At 43.1% G+C, this 23,092-nt stretch overlaps 1 protein-coding gene across 1 annotated transcript; it reads right to left on the bottom strand.

Moving 5' to 3' along the window:
* Positions 1–406: 406 nt before the first annotated feature.
* On the bottom strand, positions 407–21,687 carry FKBP9 (FKBP prolyl isomerase 9). Its single transcript, XM_054059991.1, has 10 exons — positions 21,398–21,687; positions 16,224–16,369; positions 15,423–15,612; positions 14,563–14,708; positions 13,175–13,364; positions 10,734–10,879; positions 9,288–9,474; positions 7,247–7,392; positions 3,344–3,507; positions 407–2,058 (listed from the first exon to the last, which is right to left on the bottom strand). The coding sequence occupies exons 1-10, from the start codon at positions 21,610–21,612 to the stop codon at positions 1,876–1,878; spliced, it is 1,713 nt and encodes a 570-aa protein (XP_053915966.1). The 5' UTR covers positions 21,613–21,687; the 3' UTR covers positions 407–1,875.
* Positions 21,688–23,092: the final 1,405 nt, after the last annotated feature.

Raw genomic sequence — 23,092 nt, 5'->3', positions numbered from 1 at the left:
CAGACTAAACAACCCCAGCTCTCTCAGCTGCTCCTCATAAGACTTGTTCTCCAGCCCCCTCACCAGCTTCATTGCTCTTCTTTGCCAGCTGAGAAAACTATCACCCTTTCAACTATCACAGCTGATGGGATGGGTAATTTAGGGAACCCCTAAGGCAAAAAAATATTTCACTTCACCAGTGTGAAGTCCTAAACCAAACTCTTTTTATTGTGGTTTTAGTCTCAGTCATTTTGAATCAAATAATCATAGTTTAATACATTTTTCCTAAAGATCAGTAGCAGTATTGAACGCACTCAGGATAAGCCTTCTATGTGCACAAGAGCAGCAGTGCAGGAAGGGTAATTACTTCTACTCAGATTCCCCATCCAATGGAATGCCAGGGAAAAAAAGAAACTTTACAGTAACAGTTGGTCAATGTTTTATTTAATGAAAAAATCAGTTATCCCACATTTACTGGTATCAAACTAAAAAAAAATATTTCACTGCATTTTCTAAACAACTCTATCAAAACCCAATACAAAATGTTTCCATCCAATTAAAATATCAGTTTTTAAAAAGAGCATCTTGGGGAGTTTACAACCTATAGGTACAGATCAAGAAAAGCAAGAATCCAGACAAAAAGCATGTAACGGAAACACAACTCCCTTTTTTCAACATTGTCACACTATATGTATTTGTGCTCTTTATGTGTAGCCTAGCGAAGGGGAAATCACAAAGCCTTCCAGAAAAACACTTCTGTTTACTGTATTTTCCATTAAACAGCTTGCTACATTTATAGCTCTAATGGCCGATTGTCTCAGGAGCTCGCATAATCTAAACAGCACTCCCAGGCCTTATTTTGTATTGAGGGATAGGCCAGAACATTTGCAGGCATAAACAGATGGGTCTGCTTCTTGATCCTATCACTGCCTTGTTGTTTATTCGCTGTGCCAGACTGCTCTGCTGCATAAGCTCTAAGTACTTACTCCTTAGTCTAACAATTCCCAAAGGAACAGGCAGAAGCCCAACATAAAATCAATCTTATTCAGTATTTATGACAGCATTTGAACCCCATAACGCTAATATTTAAAGTCTAACAAAACTATAAATAAGGTTGCAACAAGAAAGGTTTGGGAATCATTGATCAGAACACTGTTTCAACAGGCCAGCAAGAAGGATTGAGGTTCTTAATTAAATACAATATAGATGGCAGCAACCTTTTATTCTGTAAGGTAGAAACCCAACACGTACAAGGTAACAGTTGTAGGCCCATACAGTTTAATTCACAGCTTGCAGAAGTTTTGCAATGGCATACTTATCATTTGCATGCTCTGCAATTTCCAGATCAGAGCTCCTGCTGGCAAATATTTGTATGAGTTTGTTCTGTTACCAGAAAGAGTGCTCACACCTTCTGAAAGGAACTGGGCTCCATGTCTGACAATTTTTACAGGTTATCTTCACGGGGAATATTTTTCTGTTTTGTTCTCCCATGCAAATATTTCTCATACAGAAGGTTGTTTTTAAAACTCTTTTAAAAGCACTCAGTAAGTTTTCTCCCTACCATTCATCCATCCATGTGACTGTGCATTGTTCAATGACAACTTCTAATCTTTAGCACAAAACCTAACCACGTGGGTGACACTGCCATGTATGGCAGTACATTCTTTATCTGTTTATACATCCTGTCTTGAGGCACTTAACAGTTTTTTCAAATATACCTAACAATTCCAACCAAAAACTTCTTCCTATTTTAACAGCCTGCCAGCACACCAGCACAGGCAGACATAGGCTACCTAGCTGAGTGCTAACCTTTCAGGAACATGCTTGCCAAAACCTCTTCCAGTACACGCATTTTAACAGTAGGTCAGCTCAGGACTCTTCTTTTTTTTCTTAGCTTTACAGTTCATCATGTTCCTCTTTGGCCTCCTGGTCTTTCAGCTTGAATTCTTCAGCAGTAACTTTACCATTTCCATCTCGGTCTTGATTGGTGAACATGTTCTTAACAATCTTTTCAAAATCAAAACCAGGAGCCAGTTTTCCTTTGCCGGAATCGACTTGAGCTCGAATGTACTCTGAAAACTAGGCAGAGAGTAAAGAGGAGAAAACAGCTCACAGTGAAACAATGTTGAATTTTGCATGCCCATACAAGAAACTCACACTATAAAACTGACATCCACCTGCATCTTGCAAGAAATAACACATAAGAAAAGAGAATGAAACACAGAAAAGAGACTTTGAGTATCAGAATACCATACTGCTGTCTGGCCAAAAGCAGAAAGTCCACAGTCAAACACAATTTTTCCAGTTACTGTTATTTCTGGTGCTATCGGTTAAATAAGCTTCAGCAAGGAGAGCCATTTCTGACATTCATTTACACCTTTTAGGCCAAGCATCCACTTATATCTCCTTGGCTTCTCTTTCTCCTCCTTGACAGGTGACCAGAAGGATGTGGATATCACCAGTCACATCCCACCTCACTCATTTCTCTAGACTAAAAGCTCTTTTCCTTGCAAGGACAGAGGTGGAGGTAAACACAAGAGAGAAGATGGAGAAAGAAGGAAAACAAAGAGGTGGAAGAGAGTGCTAGAAAGAGGGGAAAACAAGAGTTTGATTTTACCCCATTGGCTTGTTAAAATGCTGGAAGGCATCTCATGCTGTTCCACAGATCCACAGCCTGCACCCTGCGAGCTGCAGACAGTTCTACTGTAACAGGCAAGGATAGAAAACAATAGAGGAAGGTGATAAAGAAGACTAAAGAATAGAAGAAAAGCATAGAACTTTTCAGAAGAAAACACTACGGAGATTTGTATTATCAGAGATGGTGTGGCAAAGGGAAGTGGATTTCAGTTAGGATGCCCAATGACATTGTCACATTGCAGATTTTGAAAGCAAGCAAGGGCAAGGAGACTCCTTCACCCAGCACACCATTCACCCACAGAAGGAGCAGCCACAGGTATTGCCAGGCTCCCAAGGGATTAGTCAGTACCTTGATGCACCGCTGCAGGCTCAGCTTTGGCTTAAGAATTCACCATAAACCTCTGATTAACAGACACTGTGAAGGCTGACAGGATGTCCACTGAATGATCACTGAATACTCACTCTGGCTCTTAACACCCATGTCCTAAGTAACCTGCTGTTGATCACAGCAGGAGACCACAACAGGAAATGGTCTTTAACAGTATGCTTTTTCTTTTATTTCTTTTTGGCTCCGTCTCTAAAGCTAAATAACCATGTTTTAACTGACAAGCTGCCTTTCTGTTAACTTCACAACAAACACCAGAGGAGGAGAGGCTCCATTCTCCAACATCTGACTTAACAGTGGTAGGAGAAAACCACTGCAAGTGTATTCATTGCCTCAGCTTACCTCCTCCAAAAGAACCTCTCCATCGCGATTCTTGTCTATTTCTTCAAAAAGATTGGGAGAGACTTCTCCATTCCACACAAACATGTATCCTTCAGGCAAGCCAGACACCAGTTCCACCAGTTCAATGTCGAAAACTAATACAGCACTACCAGGCACTTCTCCTTCTGTCACAACAAATGACAAAGAGGGGTATTTATCATCACCTACATTGAAGAATAGATTCCCTTTTAATCCATAATCAAATTTCTCTTTCTGCTCCATCAGGTTCTCTACTGCAGTTCCCAAGCTCAATGATCTCAAGCCCACCAAATATTCCTGTTCACTTCACCAGAAGTGATTAAAAGATAAAGGAAGTTTTCATAATAAAACTGCATCTTTTTTTTACTTCCAAAGTTAAAAAACTGTGGGAATTAATAGATTTCCCTTTATCTCACCAATATACCGTGTATCAGGATGCTACTGACAGACTCAACAGTGTTGGAACAGCTGGGGATGCTACCTCAATGAAACCATGGAAGGGCTTTCATTTATTATTGAAAAAGAAAATTGAGGTCACCTCTAACTTCAGTCCAGCGGCAAACAAGCAATCTCTTCAGATAGCTGGGTAGGCACCAAAACACTAACACTCTTGCCATGTTCCAGGCCATTTGTATCGAATGCAATTTGAACAATAGGTAATGCCTACGACAGGTCAAGTTTATCACATTTTTTAAACACAGCAGAATTTTTAATGTTATTACGAACTTTTCAATTTATTATAACTATCCAATTTTATATAATAGTATAAAATTTTCCATATATAATACTCCTAATTTTTCATGGAAGGCAGATACAAGTGAAAATGCTTGTTTATCTCTTATCACAAACTGATTCTCCATTAAGCTTGGCATGACAAGCCAAGGCCCAACTAGAATTAAAACTCGCTAAGTCTGTGAAAGACAACAAAAAGTCTTTCTACAAGTACATTAACAGGAAAAGGAGGACGAGGGAGAATATCCAGTCTCTATTGGATGCAGAAGGAATAACAGTGACAGGGGATAAGGACAAGGCTGAGGTACTTAATGCCTTCTTCGCCTCAGTCTTTAATAGCAAAGAAAGTTCTTCCTTCTGTTTACAAATCCAAGAGTTAGAGGGGCAGAATGAGGCTCCCGTGATCCAAGAGGAGGCGGTTAGAGACTTGCTTGCCCAGCTAGACGCCCACAAGTCTATGGGGCCGGATGGGATCCACCCAAGAGTATTGAAGGAGCTGGCGGATGTCCTTTCCAAACCCCTATCCATCATCTTCCAGAGGTCCTGGCTGACTGGGGAAGTTCCACTAGACTGGAGGCTGGCTGATGTTGTGCCCATATACAAGAAGGGTTGCAGAGAGGATCCGGGGAACTACAGGCCTGTCAGTCTCACTTCAGTGCCAGGGAAAGTCATGGAACAGGTGATCTTGAGTGCTATCATGAAGCACATGCAAGAGAACCGGGTGATCAGGCCCAGTCAACATGGGTTTACAAAAGGCAGATCTTGCCAAACTAACCTGATCACCTTCTATGACAAAATCACTCGACTACTGGATGGGGGAAAGGCTGTGGATGTAGTCTTCTTGGACTTCAGTAAAGCCTTTGACACAGTTTCTCACAGCATTCTGCTTCAGAAACTGTCAGCCTCTGGCCTGGACAGGCGCACACTCTCCTGGGTTGAAAACTGGTTGGATGGCCGGGCCCAGAGAGTGGTGGTCAATGGAGTTAACTCCAGCTGGAGGCCAGTCACAAGTGGAGTTCCTCAGGGCTCAGTACTGGGTCCAGCTCTCTTCAATGTCTTTATCAATGACCTGGATGAAGGCATCGAGTGCACCCTTAGCAAGTTTGCAGATGACACTAAGCTGGGAGGAAGTGTCGATCTGCTGGAGGGTAGGGAGGCTCTGCAAAGGGATCTGAACAGGCTGGACTGCTGGGCCGAGACCAATGGGATGAGGTTTAACAAGGCCAAATGCCGGGTCCTGCACTTGGGGCACAACAACCCTATGCAGCGCTACAGACTGGGGGAAGAATGGCTGGAGAGCTGCACGGAAGAGAAGGACCTGGGGGTGCTGGTTGACAGCCGACTGAACATGAGCCAGCAGTGTGCCCAGGTGGCCAAGAAGGCCAACGGCATCTTGGCTTGTATCAGAAATGGGGTCACCAGCAGGTCCAGGGAGGTTATTCTCCCTCTGTACTCAGCACTGGTGAGAACGCACCTTGAGTACTGTGTTCAGTTCTGGGCCCCTCACCACAAGAAGGATGTTGAGGCTCTGGAGCGTGTCCAGAGAAGAGCAACAAAGCTGGTGAGGGGGCTGGAGAACAAGTCTTATGAGGAGCGGCTGAGAGAGCTGGGGTTGTTTAGCCTGGAGAAGAGGAGGCTGAGGGGAGACCTTATTACTCTCTACAACTACCTGAAAGGAGGTTGTGGAGAGGAGGGTGCTGGCCTCTTCTCCCAGGTGACAGGGGACAGGACAAGAGGGAATGGCCTGAAGCTCCGTCAGGGGAGGTTCAGGTTGGATATCAGAAAAAAATTCTTCACAGTAAGAGTCATTGGGTACTGGAACAGGCTGCCCAGGGAGGTGGTCGAGTCGCCTTCCCTGGAGGTGTTTAAGGAACGGGTGGATGAAGTGCTTAGGGACATGGTTTAGGGAGTGTTAGGAATGGTTGGACTCGATGATCCAATGGGTCCTTTCCAACCTTGTGATTCTGTGATTCTGTGATTCTGTGATTCTGTAACAAGCCTGATAAACAGTCTTTATAAAATACAAACTGCTCTGGAGCTATGCAAATAACACAGCAACCTATGAAACTGTTTGCATGCATAGAGTTTGTTGATCATAAAATCATAGAATAGTTTGGGTTGGAAGGGACCTTAAAGATCATCCCGTTCCAACCCCCCTGCCATGGGCAGGGACACCTCCCACCAGACCAGCCTGTCCAAGGCCCCATCCAACCTGGCCTTTAACACCTCCAGGGATGGGGCAGCCATAACTTCCCTGGGCAACCTGTGCCAGTGCCTCACCACCCTCATGGTGAAGAAATTCCTCCTTATGTCTAATCCAAATCTGCCCCTCTCCAGCTTATACCCATTGCCTCTCATCTTATCACTATAAGCCTTTGTAAAAAGTTCCTCCCCAGCTTTCTTGTAGGCCCCCTTCAGGTACTGGACTCTTCTGGGTGATCTCCCAACAAGACTCCTTTCCCTCAAGTCTTCTAACACAGAAGGCCAGCAACAACCACACATACTGGGAGATGAGAGTTCTTGTCAGTTCCATAATGTTCCTTTTATTACTGTTGTCCCTTTCATTAAAAAGTTATAAGCCTCCATGCTCTACTGGAGAGCAAAATGCCTTAAATCTATTGGTGCTGGGGTTTCAACAGCACCAAGTCATTGTTTCGCATCTCACACTCAGTTAATGCAGTTTCTGAATTTGGAGTTTTATTTGAATTGCTAACATATTAGTGTTGAACAGTCCCCTGAACAGTCCCTTGTTTCCTGAATACAATTTGCATGTCCAAGCATGAGTACCCAATTCCCTAACACGGAGAACAGTGTTTACATCCCTCTGCAACACCAGAGTGCCTGGAGCTTTCCACTTTGTCAAAACAGCATTACTGGGGGCGCGTGTTCCCTTTTGTGCTGGGATGGTCTTTATGTTGGCCACAGTAACAGTATGACTTAAAACACAACACAGACTATGTTCAATTCATTGGGGGATGAGGGGGTCTAAATTAATGACATTAAATGAAAAAAAACTAAAATAAAATCCCATTCAATCAGGTAAGAGTTACTCACCTTATGTCCTCATGCCTAGCATGTAACAAAACACGCTAGCTTGTGTTTCAGTTCCTCAAGAGATGCTAAGTAGGTGTGCAATAGGTTTCACTCACTTACCAACTCCATCTTCTCCATAACCAAGATGAGGTGGAATAACGACTGTTCGTCGCTCCCCAACACACATATCTTGAAGGCCCATGTCCATCCCCACCACCACCTGTCCGGATCCCAGAACTATGTTGTAGGTCTTGCCAAGGCTGTGTCTGGAGGTGTGGTTGGGGACAAAAATAGAAAAAAAGGTCAACATACAGTAGAGAACTTCTGTTGTTCAAAATTAACACAGACACAGCAGTTCCTAGTTAGTGCCCTGTCATTGCCAAAAATTAAGTTCATGCCCAATGCTCTGTTCTACCAAGCAACTACATGAAGTTGTTCTTCAAGGTAGTAAGTTACAGCCAGTACCAAACAGAATTGTCCCTGCTGTTAACAAGTCCTTTGGTACTAAAATTACAGGCTTCTTGAATGAAATCCAATTAAAATCCTTCACCCTACCAACTAAACCCCCCAAAGTATTTTTTCTCAAAATAAGGGCTTTTGCCTTTCCCATATTTTTAACCACAGAAGTTGGACTTTCTAGTAGATATAAAAACTCCAGATGTACATTTGTCCCAGAACTACCACCCAATATGGAACTGGGTGCATCCACATGGACCAGTCATCCCTTAATGAAAACATTCACTATAATGTAGCATTCACCTAACAGATTGGATGCCTAACAGATTCACCTAACTACTACCACTCCTACTACACCATATTATGCTCTGAATTATACCTTCCCGCTGGTGGCTCATTTCTAAAATTAGAAATTATCATGAGTTAAAACCACAGAAGCTAAACGTGCATTGTGAGTCTAAAAGCAGAATGTGCAGTGTTACGACTTGGTATCCAGTATGTGTCCTAACAGCAGGACCCTTTCTCTGTCGGTCTCTTCTTTGGTTATTTGGCTTGGCTGCACCTTTGCAGGGCATGCTTGTACAACAGAGTACTATTTGGAAAGAAAACAATTCAGTGGCTAGGAGGTCAGCCTTAAAATTAGGAGCACAAGATCCATGATCTTTGACTCTCTATGAACTGCTTTGAATAAGACAGTCTCAACACCCCTTGGGTCCTGCTACAAAATGTGAATTGAGCATTCCTGCCGTATATAAGTGTTTTGAATCCAAACATGTTACTTGCCGACAGCATCACATCATGTGCTTCAATGTAAGCCAGCCATTCAGCTCTGCAAGCTATTGTGTACACTGTGAAAACTATGAACTGCTTCTTACATTAATTATAACCTGTTTAAAAATAGCTTTTCCCAATTCCCTTTCCAAAAATAAAACATAATTTAGATGACTTGCGCTATCCAAAAGATGAAGGCAGCAAGAAAGCTACAAGTATTCTTGCGGTTGCAGTGAACAGCACAATGAACTCACTCAAGTTCTAGATGAGACAGACTGGAGCAAATTCTGCTTCCCTCGTAAACCTACCACCAACAGGGAGGAGAAGAGAGTCACAATCAAGCTCTCTTGATGCTTTCTCTATGCTGACACTTAACTGCAACACTACCATACAGGAAAACTAGCCACCCATATGTGGTACAAACATGATGGTGACCATTTACTATAAATCACACTCAAGTTAGCTTTCACAAGACTACACTGAGTAACCCTACCAGACCTCACTCAGGAGGACCAAATCAGTGCAGAGTGAAAACCATATCCAAGAAATCGAATAAAATTGCACAGTTCATTCATGCAGAGCCCTGTGCTGTTCTAGTGTGATTGGCCCAGACACCTGAATCAGCCCATCTAAACAGACTGCTATGCAGACAACCTGTTTTGTCACTACACCATTTGAACTGTTTTCCAGCACACTCCTACATCCTCTTTGTTCCCAGTTTCCTAATTTTGCTATGACAGATTGTCTTTTTCTCTTCCTCCTCCTCTATATTTTAGACAGAGACATAAAAAGAAAAATACATTCTATAGAAATACTCTTTTTTTTTTTACTTTAAAAATTCTTTATTCCCCACCAGCCCACTCTGCAGGTAATTCAACCTGCTCTCACAGCTTCTAGGGATGTTTTCATTTTCTTTACCACATGATATACTTACGTTGAGTCTAACAAAGTACCATCCAGGAGCGAAGCATTGTAGTGATATTTCAAGTAATCTCCCTTCTTACTCAGTACGGTGCAGTTGGGAGGTTTGTAGTTTACAGTAATGCTGACTGAATCTGAGGGATTGTGGAAGTCAACCACGTGGATGTCAAAGACCAGCACTGCAGATCCTGGAATCTTTCCTAAATAGGAAGCAAATTAGCCAAGTAAGAGAAAGAAAAGGTACCCAAACAGGCTTATGATTACCAGATACTGCATCCTGTAGGAACACATATTCGCACTGTGTCTGCTGTTGAGTCATTTTGCTCTTGTTGTTCAGAATTAAAAGGATTACATCTTCTCCGTGTGCAACAGATGCAAGCTGCATCCTACATAGGAAACAGAACTAGTGGAAAAGCACTAAACACAGTTCAACAACAAAGGAAAAAAATTTCATTATTCTGAATTTGAAAATTATGCAGAAATGAAGCAATAACCGTTTGTTTCCTGTGACCACCCTAAATAACCAATTCGTGTTTCGTGTACCAATTTATTATTGATCATCAGAATTGTCATATGACTTATCATGCTTCGAGGAATGCCTTATGTCTAAAAGGCTATGTTTCCTTAAAATGTCCTGATAGCAAGCAACTTCCACCTCAGCCTTCCAGCACAACGTGCAGTCGCATTACCAGGACTGACAAACACGCTCAGGCCCAGGAATGGGGTTTGTTGGTAGAGGAGTCTAATTCCCTAATCAACAGCACAGAATTTGCATTCCCAGAAGCGAGGCTTCTCTTCTAAGTCAGTTTTTCCAAGTAACATCCTAGGAGGTGCCTTTTGAAACATCAGCCAAGGACCATGATTAGCTAGAAGGGTTATCATATTCAGCATCTCACAGCAGCCTTTTTAGGTACTAATGAGTTGTGCCAATGGAATCTTAATTTTATGTTATACATAGATACTTTGCTGTTCTATGCATCCACTGTTTACAGAGGTGGCTTAGGAGTCCACAAAATCTGTAGCTGTGGAAGGAATGGGAGAGAAACTTAATACAAGGAATTCCTTTAGCATACAGGGCTTGTTATGACACACAGAGGAAGGAAGATCTCACACTGCAGAGCTCCTGGCATCCAAGCACCAGTCTGTCTGAAACACTGATTATACAAACAAGTTCAAGTCACCAAGAACCAAGTCTGCCTGAAACACTAATTATCCAGATAATTTCAGGTCACCAATTACATGTGACATAGTCCTGCATTCTTATTGTCCTAGCTATTTAGTTAATTAAAACAATTTTGCAAATCCCAGGTGTAATCATGTTGGTTGCATGCCCACAAAACAATGGACTAATTCATAAGCCTTTCAAATGCCAAAAATAAACGGAACTACACACAGATGCACTAAACAATAAAGGAAACATCAATTATTATGGAAGACTGGAATGAAAAGTCAAGCTCACCTCTTCCTTCTTCTCCATATCCAAGATGAGGGGGGATTATTATTCTTCTTTTTTCACCAGTGCATACACCTAGCAAACCTTCATCCATTCCAGCAATCACATAACCTTTCCCAACATAGGTGTCATATGTACGATTTCGTGAATAGCTATGGAAAATATTTGCTTTTTAGCAATGGCAGGTGTAATTAGAATCTTGAAATAGGTCTGCAACACAATCCTTAAGCCAGTTAAGGTCAAACACACAATTATCCAGCACCTGAGAGGCACAGCGCAATTTCGACATTCAATGACTCTACGCCACCAAGTTTCATCAGTCAGTGATGCATGTGTCATTATTAACCAGGACTGGGACACCGGCAAGGAAACAGCTTATCTGTAAATGCATTTCCACCATATCTCAAAAGAAAATCTGACCTATTTATGTATTTTAGACCAAACTGAAAACATGTTTTGATAAGTAACTAAAAAAAATTAGTTTGCTCCTTTAATTTTTCCTCTGCCCCGAGTCTACTTTAATAAGTGCTTATCATCTAGATATAGTTCATGTTCATTTTCATGAGATACCCTTCAGGCTATCTCATTTTGCAACCACAGCTATGCAGTTCAACTACTACAAGCAGGACATGGGATAAGTAGGTTCCCCTGGGATGCAGAGAATTAAGGTGAGTCATGAAAACAAAACAGTATCAATACTATCCTCTCCCTTCCAAACCACACCAATCACTTATACACAGGTTGAAGGATCTGCTTCAACACCTAATGACACAATGAAACAAGCCTACAACAACAAATCATGTTTATTACAAAGATATGTCTGCCTTCTGCCTTTTTCCAAGGCATGTTTCGTGAAGGCACAACCCAAGGAAGGGAAGGCAGAAGATTTTAATTCACCTTTACAAGGTAAGTCTGGGAAAGAGCAAGACCAGCACAGCCCCTGATGTAATTCACAGGTTTATTCAACTGTTCTAAGTCCAGACAGCTCTGGGTGAACTGCTTAGGGGCTGTTCTGCAACTGAAGAGCAGAGTTAAAAAATGAAGGAAAATATTATTTTCTCAACCCCAGCCATTCACAGTACTTTTGGCACATTCCTTGTACTAGTGAGGATTTTTTTCCTGGCCAGCTCCAAGGCTGTCAATAATTATCGTCAGCTGCTCTACTTCTTCACAGATGCTTGTTAGGTATTGGCCTTTGTTGTAAATTCTGCAGAAAGCTGGATACTCTAACGAATAAACTCTCTTAACAACTCTCAGTGCTTCAGAATGATTTAGAAGATGCTGTCTACAAAGCATTTTTTACTATTTATTAACAACAACCTTAATACAAGCACTACAGCCGTTCTCAAAAATTGTTTCATGACTATAGATCATACTCATTTTTATCCCAAAAAAAAAGAGATTCTGGATAGATGAACAGTGGATAACCTTTAAGTTCTTAATTTACAAGTTTTCTTAAGCTGTAAAGTAAGACCTACAGTGATGGCGCTGATGCAAATCTCCTGCTTTCAATCCTCCCACAAAGCTGAATGGGGAGGTCAAGGTTGATTCTGAACCTCAATTCAATTATATGACATACAATTCCCTGACTCCTCCTTATAGGAAGTAGCACACACGGCATACCACACCGCTTATGTTTGCAAACCGATTTTGATCCTCAGCTTGCAGCAGCTGTAGTACTACTAAACATTTTTCCATGAGTTTATTTGGTAAGGCATTTCAAAATGGCTCATTTTCAACTTTTTTGAGCTACTTGTGCCAGCCATTCTGAATGCTGGAGTGGGAAAGCGAAGTAGTGCCCATGAAAGAGCAAATGAAAGTGATGGGAAGCTTCAAGAGTATATCTTGAAAGAAAATCTGACCTATTTATTTATTTTAGACTAAACAGAAAACATCATATAATTCTGTACACAACACTCATGTGCCCGGAGAGTTTTGAATCCAATGCAACAGCAATCCCTTTTCCTTTACTGCAGAAACCCCATTGCTGAATTCAGTCTTGAAAGACACTAGCCTTCAAAATGCAAACTGTTTTCAAGTACAAATGGCAAGTCTTGAGATTAACCTTAAACTAGCCACTAGCACACTGACTCACAATTCTCAGAGCATAAGAGGAAATCATATTTATTTTCACTCTTCAGTAGCACTACCTATTTGGCAGATAAACTCTACGGGGCAGAGCGTTCAGGCATGTGTGCTTAAAGTTCACACAGCTTCACCAGGTGGATCACCACCCCTAGATGGCGTCTGTGACACTGTCATAACACAAAATCGGTCTTCCTTCCCACGGTGAAAAGTTTTCTGTGAGTTTTTTAACGGAAGATTCCAACTCCACTCAAAAAATTCAGAAAGGAAGGAAAAGCAAAGCACTGTATTTGGGTATATTATGGACAAGACAAACGAGCCAAACTGGAAATGGGGTCTGTAGCACTGAACAGTTTGGTTACCTGGAATCAAACAATGTGCCATCCAGAAGTGTGCCATTGTAATGGTATCGGAGAAAGTCTCCTGTTTGGCTTCTCCGCTCACAAGATTCGGGCACTTGCTGGTTCTCAATAGTAATACCATCTTTGGGGTTATGGAGATCTAACAAAACCACATCAAATACAAGGGAAGCTTGGCCAGGGATCTCCTTACCTACAAAAGTGTTAGAACAGAATACTGGTAAGAAACAGCAGGTGTTCTGGAAGGATCTTAAACAAGTTTGTTGAAGAAAAGTAACATACTGCCTAATGTCAGGCACCTCCCCTTCAAAAATAAATTAGTATATTCTGTTTCTAGACAGTCATTTTTTGTTTCATGTGTGGGTTTGTCACTCAATTCTCCAATAAAATTATTTAATTCTGTTCCTATTGGGATAGCACGGCCTCACTGAAAACAACAGCCTCTTCAAGAGCACCAATCTTAAGTTAATATACTCAAGCTGTATCTGAGCTGCTTGGTTCTGCCCATCAGTATTTCCAACACAATTCATAAAAGTGCATAAAATAACCATTAGAACACAAATTTGCTACATTTGCTCTTCCCATCCTGTTAGTATCAAAACAGGAGACCACACAATGGAAGCCGAAGAAGTGTGAATTGGAGTACCTCAGTGAAAAAATACCTTTCCACCAACACACAAATTACAGTGTGTGTGTCTTTGACTGAGAACCACTGAGCTCAAGATCTTGGCAAAATCTGAAAACATAACTCCATAAAATTTTGTTATCCATGGAGATGGCTGTCACAGTTAACTATAATGACGTTGTGGAAGGGATATGAAACCTTGCACATAACAGAAACATCCTTAAATGCCAGACCAGAGGAAGAATTTGAAGTCCCAAAACATACGTAACAGACCCATCATTTAGCATGGGGACCTCTATGTATGACCTGCAGGCTGCACACAGTCTCAAAGGACGATTAACCTATCTACCACTAGGGCACTGGTTGCAAAAACAAGAACAAAACTGTACCTAAAAAACTTCCTTCTTTTCCTAAAAGTTTTTTGCTCTCTGTGGCAGTCGTTGAAAGAATCATGCAGTCACCTGACTTGAGTTTTTGGAGTCATTAAATATTAATCACAGATTATATTCTCTGAATGAAATAAAAATTCAGTGTATAAAGACTACAACTGTAGCAACAATATGGCTGTTAAACAACTTACTGTTTAAATTCTTAAAAAACATCTTGTACTTTTTAATTGGTCCAATCACATACACAATACATTTTGAACCTCTCCTTCCATCACTTTGTTCCATCTGTCTGAAGTGGTAATAATGCTACCCATAAATTACATAACGCTCCTTTTAAAGATAGATGACTTGGATTAAAAAAAAAGATTAACTTTTACCATCTCCTTCTTCTCCGTATGCCAGGAAAGGTGGTATTGTGATAATGCGCTTCTCGCCTACACACATTCCCAACAGACCCTGGTCCATACCAGGAATCAGCCATCCAATTCCCACATAGGTATCATAAGTTCGCATCCGATTATGGCTAAAAAGAAGAAAAACCAAAAACAAAACAAAAAAACAAGCTCATAAACAAATGTCAGACAGCCACAGGAAAGAACAATACTAATCTTCAAAAGCCACAGGCCATGCACGATATAAATCACGGCTTGCTGCTTCAAAAACGTTGCTCCTTGATTTACCAAGGGCTGACTGGGGAGTGTTTTCCAGAGTGCTTAGCTATTTCAGGAACCTAATAGAGGTTTTGAAAACTGGCTCAAAGGCAGCTGTTATTGAAGCATCATTTTCTGCCAAAATTTAATGAATTACACGTGCTGTAAATTTACAATCTCGGTATGAAAGTATTAGTAGCTCAATTTCATTATGTATTCTGCTTAGTTTATAAAGCTTGTATGTAACTTCAATAGCTATGCTGCAGTGGTTATTGAAATTTTTAGCTGACTGCAATAAATGTGATACAGGGAACGGAATTTAAAATAAAAAAAGGGATCTGGGCTGGTAATGCCAATGTAGAAATAAGGTATTGGTTTATCGATATGAATCAGCACTGCTGTCCCATAATCCCTGATTAAATTACTGACACTTATATCATGCTATCAAGATACATCAAGCTCTCATTCCTTTTGCTTCTGGGCAATTAGCATTAATTATTATACCAGTGAAGGGAGAGTAAATGATGGATGTAAATGACATCAGATATCTATTAAAATACACAAAGAAAGACAACCCAGTCATGTACCTTGAATCAAACAGGGTCCCATCTAGGAATGTTCCATTATAATGATATCGTATAAAGTCAGACACCTGGACTGTCCGAGAACATTTCTCAGGTTTGAAGTAAGTCTGAACCTGCACTTCATCCTCTGAGTTCCAAAGGTCTATCAGGAGCACATCGAAATGGAGCTCAGAGTTGGGGGGTATCACACCAGCTGCAAAACCAAACCCACACAATCAGGTTTTATTTCCCTTCTTCTACAAGGCACCAGTAAAAAGCAAACCAACCCACATATACCCTGAAAAGAACACATAATACACATCTTACTGCATATTACACTGATATCCCTCTGGCCCCTTGTCACTGTTGCAGCTACTTAAGGGGGGCAAACTGTCCATCAAGCAAACTGATTTTGATTTAGCATTTGTTGCCTCTATTAGTCTGTAGAGCAAAGCTACTTTCAGCACTGACACAGACCTTGTGCAGCATTGCAACGCCAAAACACAATAACTATTTAACAGCGAGGTACACACAAATAGTTAATTTCATTAGCAAGGTTCCTTGGCTGAAGGTCCTCTACAGTAAATAGCTCTTCCTTTCACTAACTCTTCCTTCTGCACACAGAGGCAGCCTGGAGCAATTAGCTAGGTCATAGGCTTAACAAACATGCCTGAGCAGGGGAGAACTTCTGTGAGACACGCTACTTGCAATTTCTACCCTTTTCTTCTATGACTCCATACTTGCAATTTCTACACTTTCCTTCTATGATTCCATTTTCTATCTGCTCTGCTGAACCACTTGCACGACAGGCTCTCCTGTACTTACGGACTCCTTCACTTCCATAGGCGAGCTGGGGGGGAATTTTCACAAACCGCCGCTCATTCACACACATGCCGACCAGAGCTTTGTCCATCCCAGCAATGAGTTGACCCTTTCCCACAAACACGTTAAATGTGGATCCCCTGTCATAGCTAAAGGGGGAAAAGCAGACAAAAAAAATGTTAGTGGTTCATTTACCCACATTTTCACAAATTTTTGAGAAATTAACTGTACCTTGTCTCCCACTCGTCCTGTTAGTCTAACTTTGCGGCGGGAGAAGGGGCAAATCCAAATGTTTCTGAGACGTCAACCCAACTCCTTCTGTTCACTGCTCACCATCTATCTGAAACACGTTCTAGCAGCACGCTATGTATACTGTGGGCACCTGAATTCCGCAACTACAAGTAGCTGATTTACACACTAATACTACAAGTAGCACTGAAAAATCACAGACAAGAAATAAAAATTAAACACTATTACAAGATATGACAGGATAACTGGCTCCCATAGGATCACAGCATATTGCTTTTGGTGAGAAACACCATAAAAACCGTACATGAGATCGATAAGCTTTGTGACGCGAGATATCACGTCAGGGATTCTCTGTGGGAGAAGAGGAAAGGGAAAAACATGCCTTTTCGAGTAAGAGCTGTGATATTTGCCAGTTGGTTATTTATTTTCTCCATCTGGTTACTTATTTTCTTCTCCAGATTCCCAGCTCTCACGTCATTACAATTTAAATAGCAAAAAAATAGAGACGTACTTTAAACAAGTTTGCCAGATCCAGAATCAAGACAACGAGCTAAATGGTCTTCCACTCTCATCATATAGGAAAATTTGAAAGGTAAAAGAAATTATGCTTAAACGATAATGAAGTTTTCTACAGACAGCCACAGCAGAACACTAACATTAGCTTACGTGGTTAGTTTGACCACCTTAAATCCTCACAATGACTGCACTTTGCTGTGCCTGCATTACTGCTGATATTTAATTTCTTTTAAGTGACCTATAAACACATGGCAGGATACATTTAAAAAGCTTTGTGCCTAGTTTTAAGCTTTTCCTGCTTCCACTTTTTCAAATTCCTTTTATAATTGAAAAGACTTCCCCACGCAAGCTCCCAGCCCCACCCCAGACAAAAGGCAGCACTGGAAAAAAAAAAAATCATTAAAAAAAAGGCTTGTGCCTCTTCGCCTGCTAAAGTATTCTGGAAAGCAGCCAGTAGCTAGATATCGCTAGGGAAATGATGTCAAACTTTCCTTCTAAAACTGTACACATCACTTCCACAACATACTGAGCCTCCCAACAGTCCCAGAGCCTTGAACCCCTCAAATATTTTACTGAGTGAGCTCGCTGTTTACTCCATAATTTTTTTTTCTGGCAAATATTTCTCCTAAAATAGACAACTCTCTGTACAGACCATTCACTTTTGGTTGCACAAATACTCCTACTCCCAAGCAAAATGGAAAATATTTAAATTAGCTCCTGACAAATTCTATTGTACAGATAAAACCATAATTAAGGTGTTAAGACTAATAACTTAATAGGCTCTAGGAAACCCAAAAAAGTAATGTTTTGTAGCAGTTGATGAATCTTGGCAATACATCCAGGATAGACTTAAAATAGGAGAGATTTTTTTGCCAAAAATAAACCTACTGCTAAGAAAACATTGATGCTAAGCAGAGAACAGAACAAAGCAGTGAACAGATCATGCGGCTTTGCAGGACTGACTTTGCAGATTCCTTAAAACTACGCAAAACTAGTTTCCATTAGAGGAATTTACCAAATTCACAGCACACAACTAGGCAATTAAATCCAGACCTAAAAATACAAATCTTTTCATGGAATTAAAAATGCAAACACTGACAGGGGAAAAAAAAGAACAAACAGGCACATTAGTTAATTTATATGACACAGTCATGATCAGTGAGACTGTCAACATCCTGTTAACAAGAAGAGCTGTACTGCTACCTTCTACTTGTGAATACAGAAAAATAATTTTAAAGCTCAAGAACATTTTCAGCAGCTGAAGAAGAAACAAAGTAAAACTGCCCTTAATTCAACACCCAGAGTATTTTCTAGACCAATTTCATAGTAGAGTTTGACTAAACTGATTCTGCGAAGCACTTCCATAAACTTAAAAAAAAAACCAAAACAGGTAGCAACTCTGACAGGTAGAAAAAAGGGCTTTCTAATAGGCTAATTTTAGTATAAATTGACTGTCTTTAACTTGTCTGCAGGGAACACTAAAGATTTCGTGGTAGCTGCTGCAAAATATTTCTTCCTTTAACCTAGAGAATATAAAAGCCTTCAATTTTTCCATTGTCTTAACATGACAGGCCACTGTCATTAATCTTAAAAAGAGAACATAGCAAATGACAAAAATGTATGTCAATATGAGCTGCCGTCCAGGAAAAAAGATGAGCTGAACAAATCTGACTTCCTGCAATCTTTTGAAATGAAGACAGCCATACAAATACTCAAGTTAAAGTAGATTATCATCATTATTATTTATTTATTGATATAAACACTGTACAGTTCATGAAATCATAGAACAGTCTGCATTGGAAGGATATCTAGTCCATCTTCCCTGTAATGGGCAGAGACATCTTCAAATAGTTCAGGTTGGTCAGAGTCTTGTCCAACCTGACCTTGAATGTTTCCAGGGATGGGACATCTACCACCTCTCTGGGCCTGTTCCTGCCCCAAATAATTCAGAGCCAAATGGCAAAGAACTTGGAATTAAACCAGAGCCAAATGGCAAAGAACTTGGAATTAAACCAGAGCCAACACCTGGGAAGCCCCTCCCAAGTGTTCTGCTTCAGTGCAGCAATTTGCTGGTACAACTCAGGGTACAAGCAAGCCCCAAAAATCTAATCTGCAGAAATCTGAAACACATTTCTGAACATATGGCTGGTTTTCCAATCATTGCATATTTGTAAAATTAGCGGTGAGGATGCTGCCTTTCTTCCAGTGTCCTCACATCTCCAGTGAAGACTTATTTTCCGAGACTATCCATTGCCAATTAATTCCCTGTCCTTGCAGTGCTTTTTCACTGGAACTGCACCGATGTCAGCTGAAGTGCCAGAAGTGCTGGTGAAGTGGCACCACCAACAGTCAGCTCCAGAGGAAGAGCTGAGCTTACTTGCTTACTTTAAAAGGACAATTAGTTTCCTTAGGCTGCAGATTTTCCTTGAAGCACAAGGAAGATTACCAGGATTACTGACAATACATTCTGCTTTTTCTTTCCGAACAATATTTTGCTCAGTGGCAATGAACGAAGAAAGAAAAAACAAATATAAGGCACCAGTAGCAACCTTTACAATCCCTTGATCCCACTATTTAGGCTTCCTGATCCCAAAATAACAGCAGGAAAGTGGCCAGACGCTTGACTGTACACAGGTCACATCTATTCAAGGGTAACTTATCCAAAAATGTCTCTGTAAGCATAGCCTGTTAATTCTTGTATTTCTGGTGAATATAATGATTCAGAAATATTTGCATTCTAGGAGGTCTAAGCCTGGAGAAGACATCTGAAGCATACAGGAAGAAACAGGCTGGAAATCACCAAATACTGTGAGTGACTGCAACATCATACATGCTCCCATTACTAGGCTAACCTAATATCCTTCGGGCCTTCCTGTCTCTTGGAGCAGAAAACTCCTGGTCGACACCTTAAGAGGACCAGATGGAAGAACACGGTGCATATTAATCAGGGCACAAACTGCTGTGAAGCAGACCCAGCCCCTGCAGAGCTCTTGCCCCCAGTCCCTCAGTCCCAGACCCTTTCCTGTTTCAAAGACATCGAATCATTGAACGGTTTGGGTTAGAAGGGACCTTAAAGATCATCCAGCTCCAAGCTCCTGCCATGGGCCAGGACACCTTCCACTCAGTCAGACTGCTCATAGCCTCATCCAAGCTGATCTTGTACACCTCCACGGATGGGGGCAACCATGACTCCTCTGGGCAACCTCTTCCAGTGCCTCGCCACCCTCACAGTAAAAAATTTCTTCTTAATATCTAATCTAAATCTCCCTTCTTCCAGCTTCAAACCGTTACCTCTTGTCCCATCACCGCACTCCCTGATAAAAGATCCCCGATAAAGATCCACATCTTCCCATAGTGGCCTGGACCCCCCGTGCTCTCTCTTGTACAGCACTGCCCAGCTTGTCACTGACCTGCTTCCAAATGGCCACCCCAATTGGGCACACGCACCATAGCGTGATGCAGACAGGCGGAGCAGCAGGACCTGAACAGAACCTCAATAGCCACCATCTCTAAATACCCACAAAAACACACTCCCACGGGGAACAGCACCTCCCGCTCCCCTTCTCTCCTCAAAGCACACTCTCACATCACCCAAACCCCAAGGGGGCTGTAACTATAAGCCTGAGGGGTGCTAAAACCATGAAGCCGAGGGAGCTGCACCCATAAAACCGAGGGGGGAGAGGGGGGAAGGTTACACCCATTGACCCAGGGTGGTGGGCTGCACCCACGGACCAGGGTCGGGGGGCTGCATCCAAGGACTTGGGGGTGGGGGGAGGGGAAGATGCACCCTGGGATCCGGAGGGAGGGATGCACCCTTGAACCAAGGTGGGGGGGGCTGCACCCATAAAATCAAGGGGTAGGGGGACTACACCCATGGACCAAGGGGAAGGGGGATGCACCCATAAAACTAGGTGGAAGGCTGCACCCACAGACCCGAGGGGGGGCTGCAACCATAAAACCCCGGGGGAGTCTGCACCCATGGACCAGAGAGGGGGCTGTAACCATAAAAACGGGGTTAGCTGGGGTGCACGCATAAAAACAGGGAGGATGCACCCATAAAACAGGGGGAGGAGGGATGCACCCATAAAACCGGGGGAAGAGGGATGCACCCATGGAGCAGAGGTGGGGGGAGCTGCACTCATGGACCAGAGGGGTGGCATGCACCCATAAAATCAGGGAGGCTGCACCGATGGACCAGGAGGAGGAGGGATGCACCCATAAAACCGGGGAGGAGCGGGGGAGGGGGGGGCCTGCACCCATGAAGCAGAGGAGGGGCTGCAGCCATAAAAACGGGGAGGCTGCACCTATGAACCAGAGGGAAAGCTGCACCCATGGACCAGGGCGGGAGGGGTTGCACCCACGATTCCGAGCCGGGGGGGGGGAGGGGGGGAAGGCTGCACGCCAAGTCAGACCTGGAGTCGAAGCGTGTGCCGTCGGGGAAGGCTCCGAGGTAGTGGTAGCGCACGAAGTCCCCCGGCCGCACGGCCCGCGGGCAGCTGTCGGGCACGAAGCGCCGCTCCAGCCGCAGCCCCTCGCCCTCGGCGGGCACGGGCGGCGCCTGGCAGGCGGCCCAGCCCTGCAGCAGCGCCGGCAGCAGCAGCAGCGCCCCGCACCCCGCGCCCCGCATCGAGCAGCCAGGGGAATGATGCCCCCTTCCTTCCCTCCCTCCCGCTTCCTTTTCCCCGCTCCTCCCGCGGCGGCGAACTTGCTAACGTGGAGGGGCCGCGGGGAGGAGCAGCCGCGGCATCGCCGCCCCCCGGCGCCACGTGGCGGTGCGGGACCCCGCGAGGGATGGATGGGGCACAAGCACCAAAACGCCGGGAAATAAGGTCCATTCGACCCCCTGCGATGAAACGGCAGGAATCTTGCACGGCACCGATATGCTCCGAGCTCAAGCCTTTTGAATCCACCCCAGTGGAAAACGACTGAACCTCTATTTCCATGCTGCTGAGACCAAAAATGCTGGCAAATAATCATGGAATCAAAGAATAGTTAGGGTTGGAAGGGACCTTAAAGATCAACCAGTCCCAAACCCCCCGACATAGGCAGGGACACCTCCCACTGGATCAGGCTGCCCAAGGCCCCATCCAACCTGGCCTTGAACACCTCCAGGGATGGGGCAGCCACAGCTTCCCTGGGCAACCTGTGCCAGTGTCTCACCACCTTTATCATAAAGAAATTCCTCCTTATGTCTGGTCTAAATCTGCCCCTCTCCAGTTTATACACAGTGACCCCTGTCCTATCACCGCAAGCCTTTATGAACAGCCCCTCCCCATCTTTCTCGTAGCCCCTTCAGGTACTGGAAGGTCGCTATAAGGTCTCCTCGGAGCCTTCTCTTCTCCAGGCTGAACAACCCCAACTCTCTCAGCCTGTCCTCGTATGGGAGGTGCTCCAGCCCTCTGATCATCTTTGTAGCCCTCCTCTGGACCCATTCCAACAGCTCCGTATTGTTCTTATGTTGAGGATTCCAGAATGGGACACGATACTCCAGATGAGGCCTCACAAGAGAGGAATAGAGGGGCAGAATCACTTCCCTCGACCTGCTGGCCAGGCTTCTTTGGATGCAGCCCAGGATACGGTTGGCCCTCTGGCCTGCGAGCACACTTTGCTGGCCCACGTCGAGCATCTAATAAACTCTCTAACACTCGTTTTGGAGTTTGAGAAATCAAGTGCCCTTTTGAGGCCTGGGCAACATGAGGCAGTGACTCCATCACTTCCCTGGGCAGCCTGTTCCAGTACTTCAACTACTCTTTTGGGAAAGGAATTTTTCCTAATGCCCAATCTAAATGTCCAGTGTGACAACTTGAGGCCATTTCTTCTCATCCATTTATTTCTTCTTGTCCTCTTACTTGTTCCTTGGGAGAAGAGACCAACACCCACCTCGCTATAACCTCCTTTCAGGCAGTTTTAGACAGTGATAAGGTCTCCCCTCAGCCTCCTCTTCTCCGGGCTAAACAACCCTTATTTCCCTCAGCCGCTCCTCATAAAACCTGTTCTCCAGACCCTTATTTCTCTGGACTTAAAAGTAGATATCAAGTTTATTAAGATCCAAATAGAAAGCAGGTGCCACATAGAGAACATACACTGAGAAAATGCACGGACTTGGG

This window comes from Cuculus canorus, chromosome 2 (assembly GCF_017976375.1).
Source record: "Cuculus canorus isolate bCucCan1 chromosome 2, bCucCan1.pri, whole genome shotgun sequence".
NCBI lineage: Eukaryota > Metazoa > Chordata > Aves > Cuculiformes > Cuculidae > Cuculus > Cuculus canorus.
This window is presented reverse-complemented; position numbering and strand designations above follow the sequence as displayed.

Excerpts from the sequence above, each read along its gene's own strand:
- FKBP9 (XM_054059991.1), bottom strand. The coding sequence starts at position 21,612 with ATGCGGGGCGCGGGGTGCGGGGCGCTGCTGCTGCTGCCGGCGCTGCTG. Across the intron at positions 13,365-14,562 it reads ATACGGAGAAGAAGGAGATG|GTAAGGAGATCCCTGGCCAA; the intron begins GTAAAAGTTAAT and ends ACACTTTTGTAG. Across the intron at positions 3,508-7,246 it reads TTATGGAGAAGATGGAGTTG|AAGGAGAAGTGCCTGGTAGT; the intron begins GTAAGTGAGTGA and ends TTGTTGTGACAG.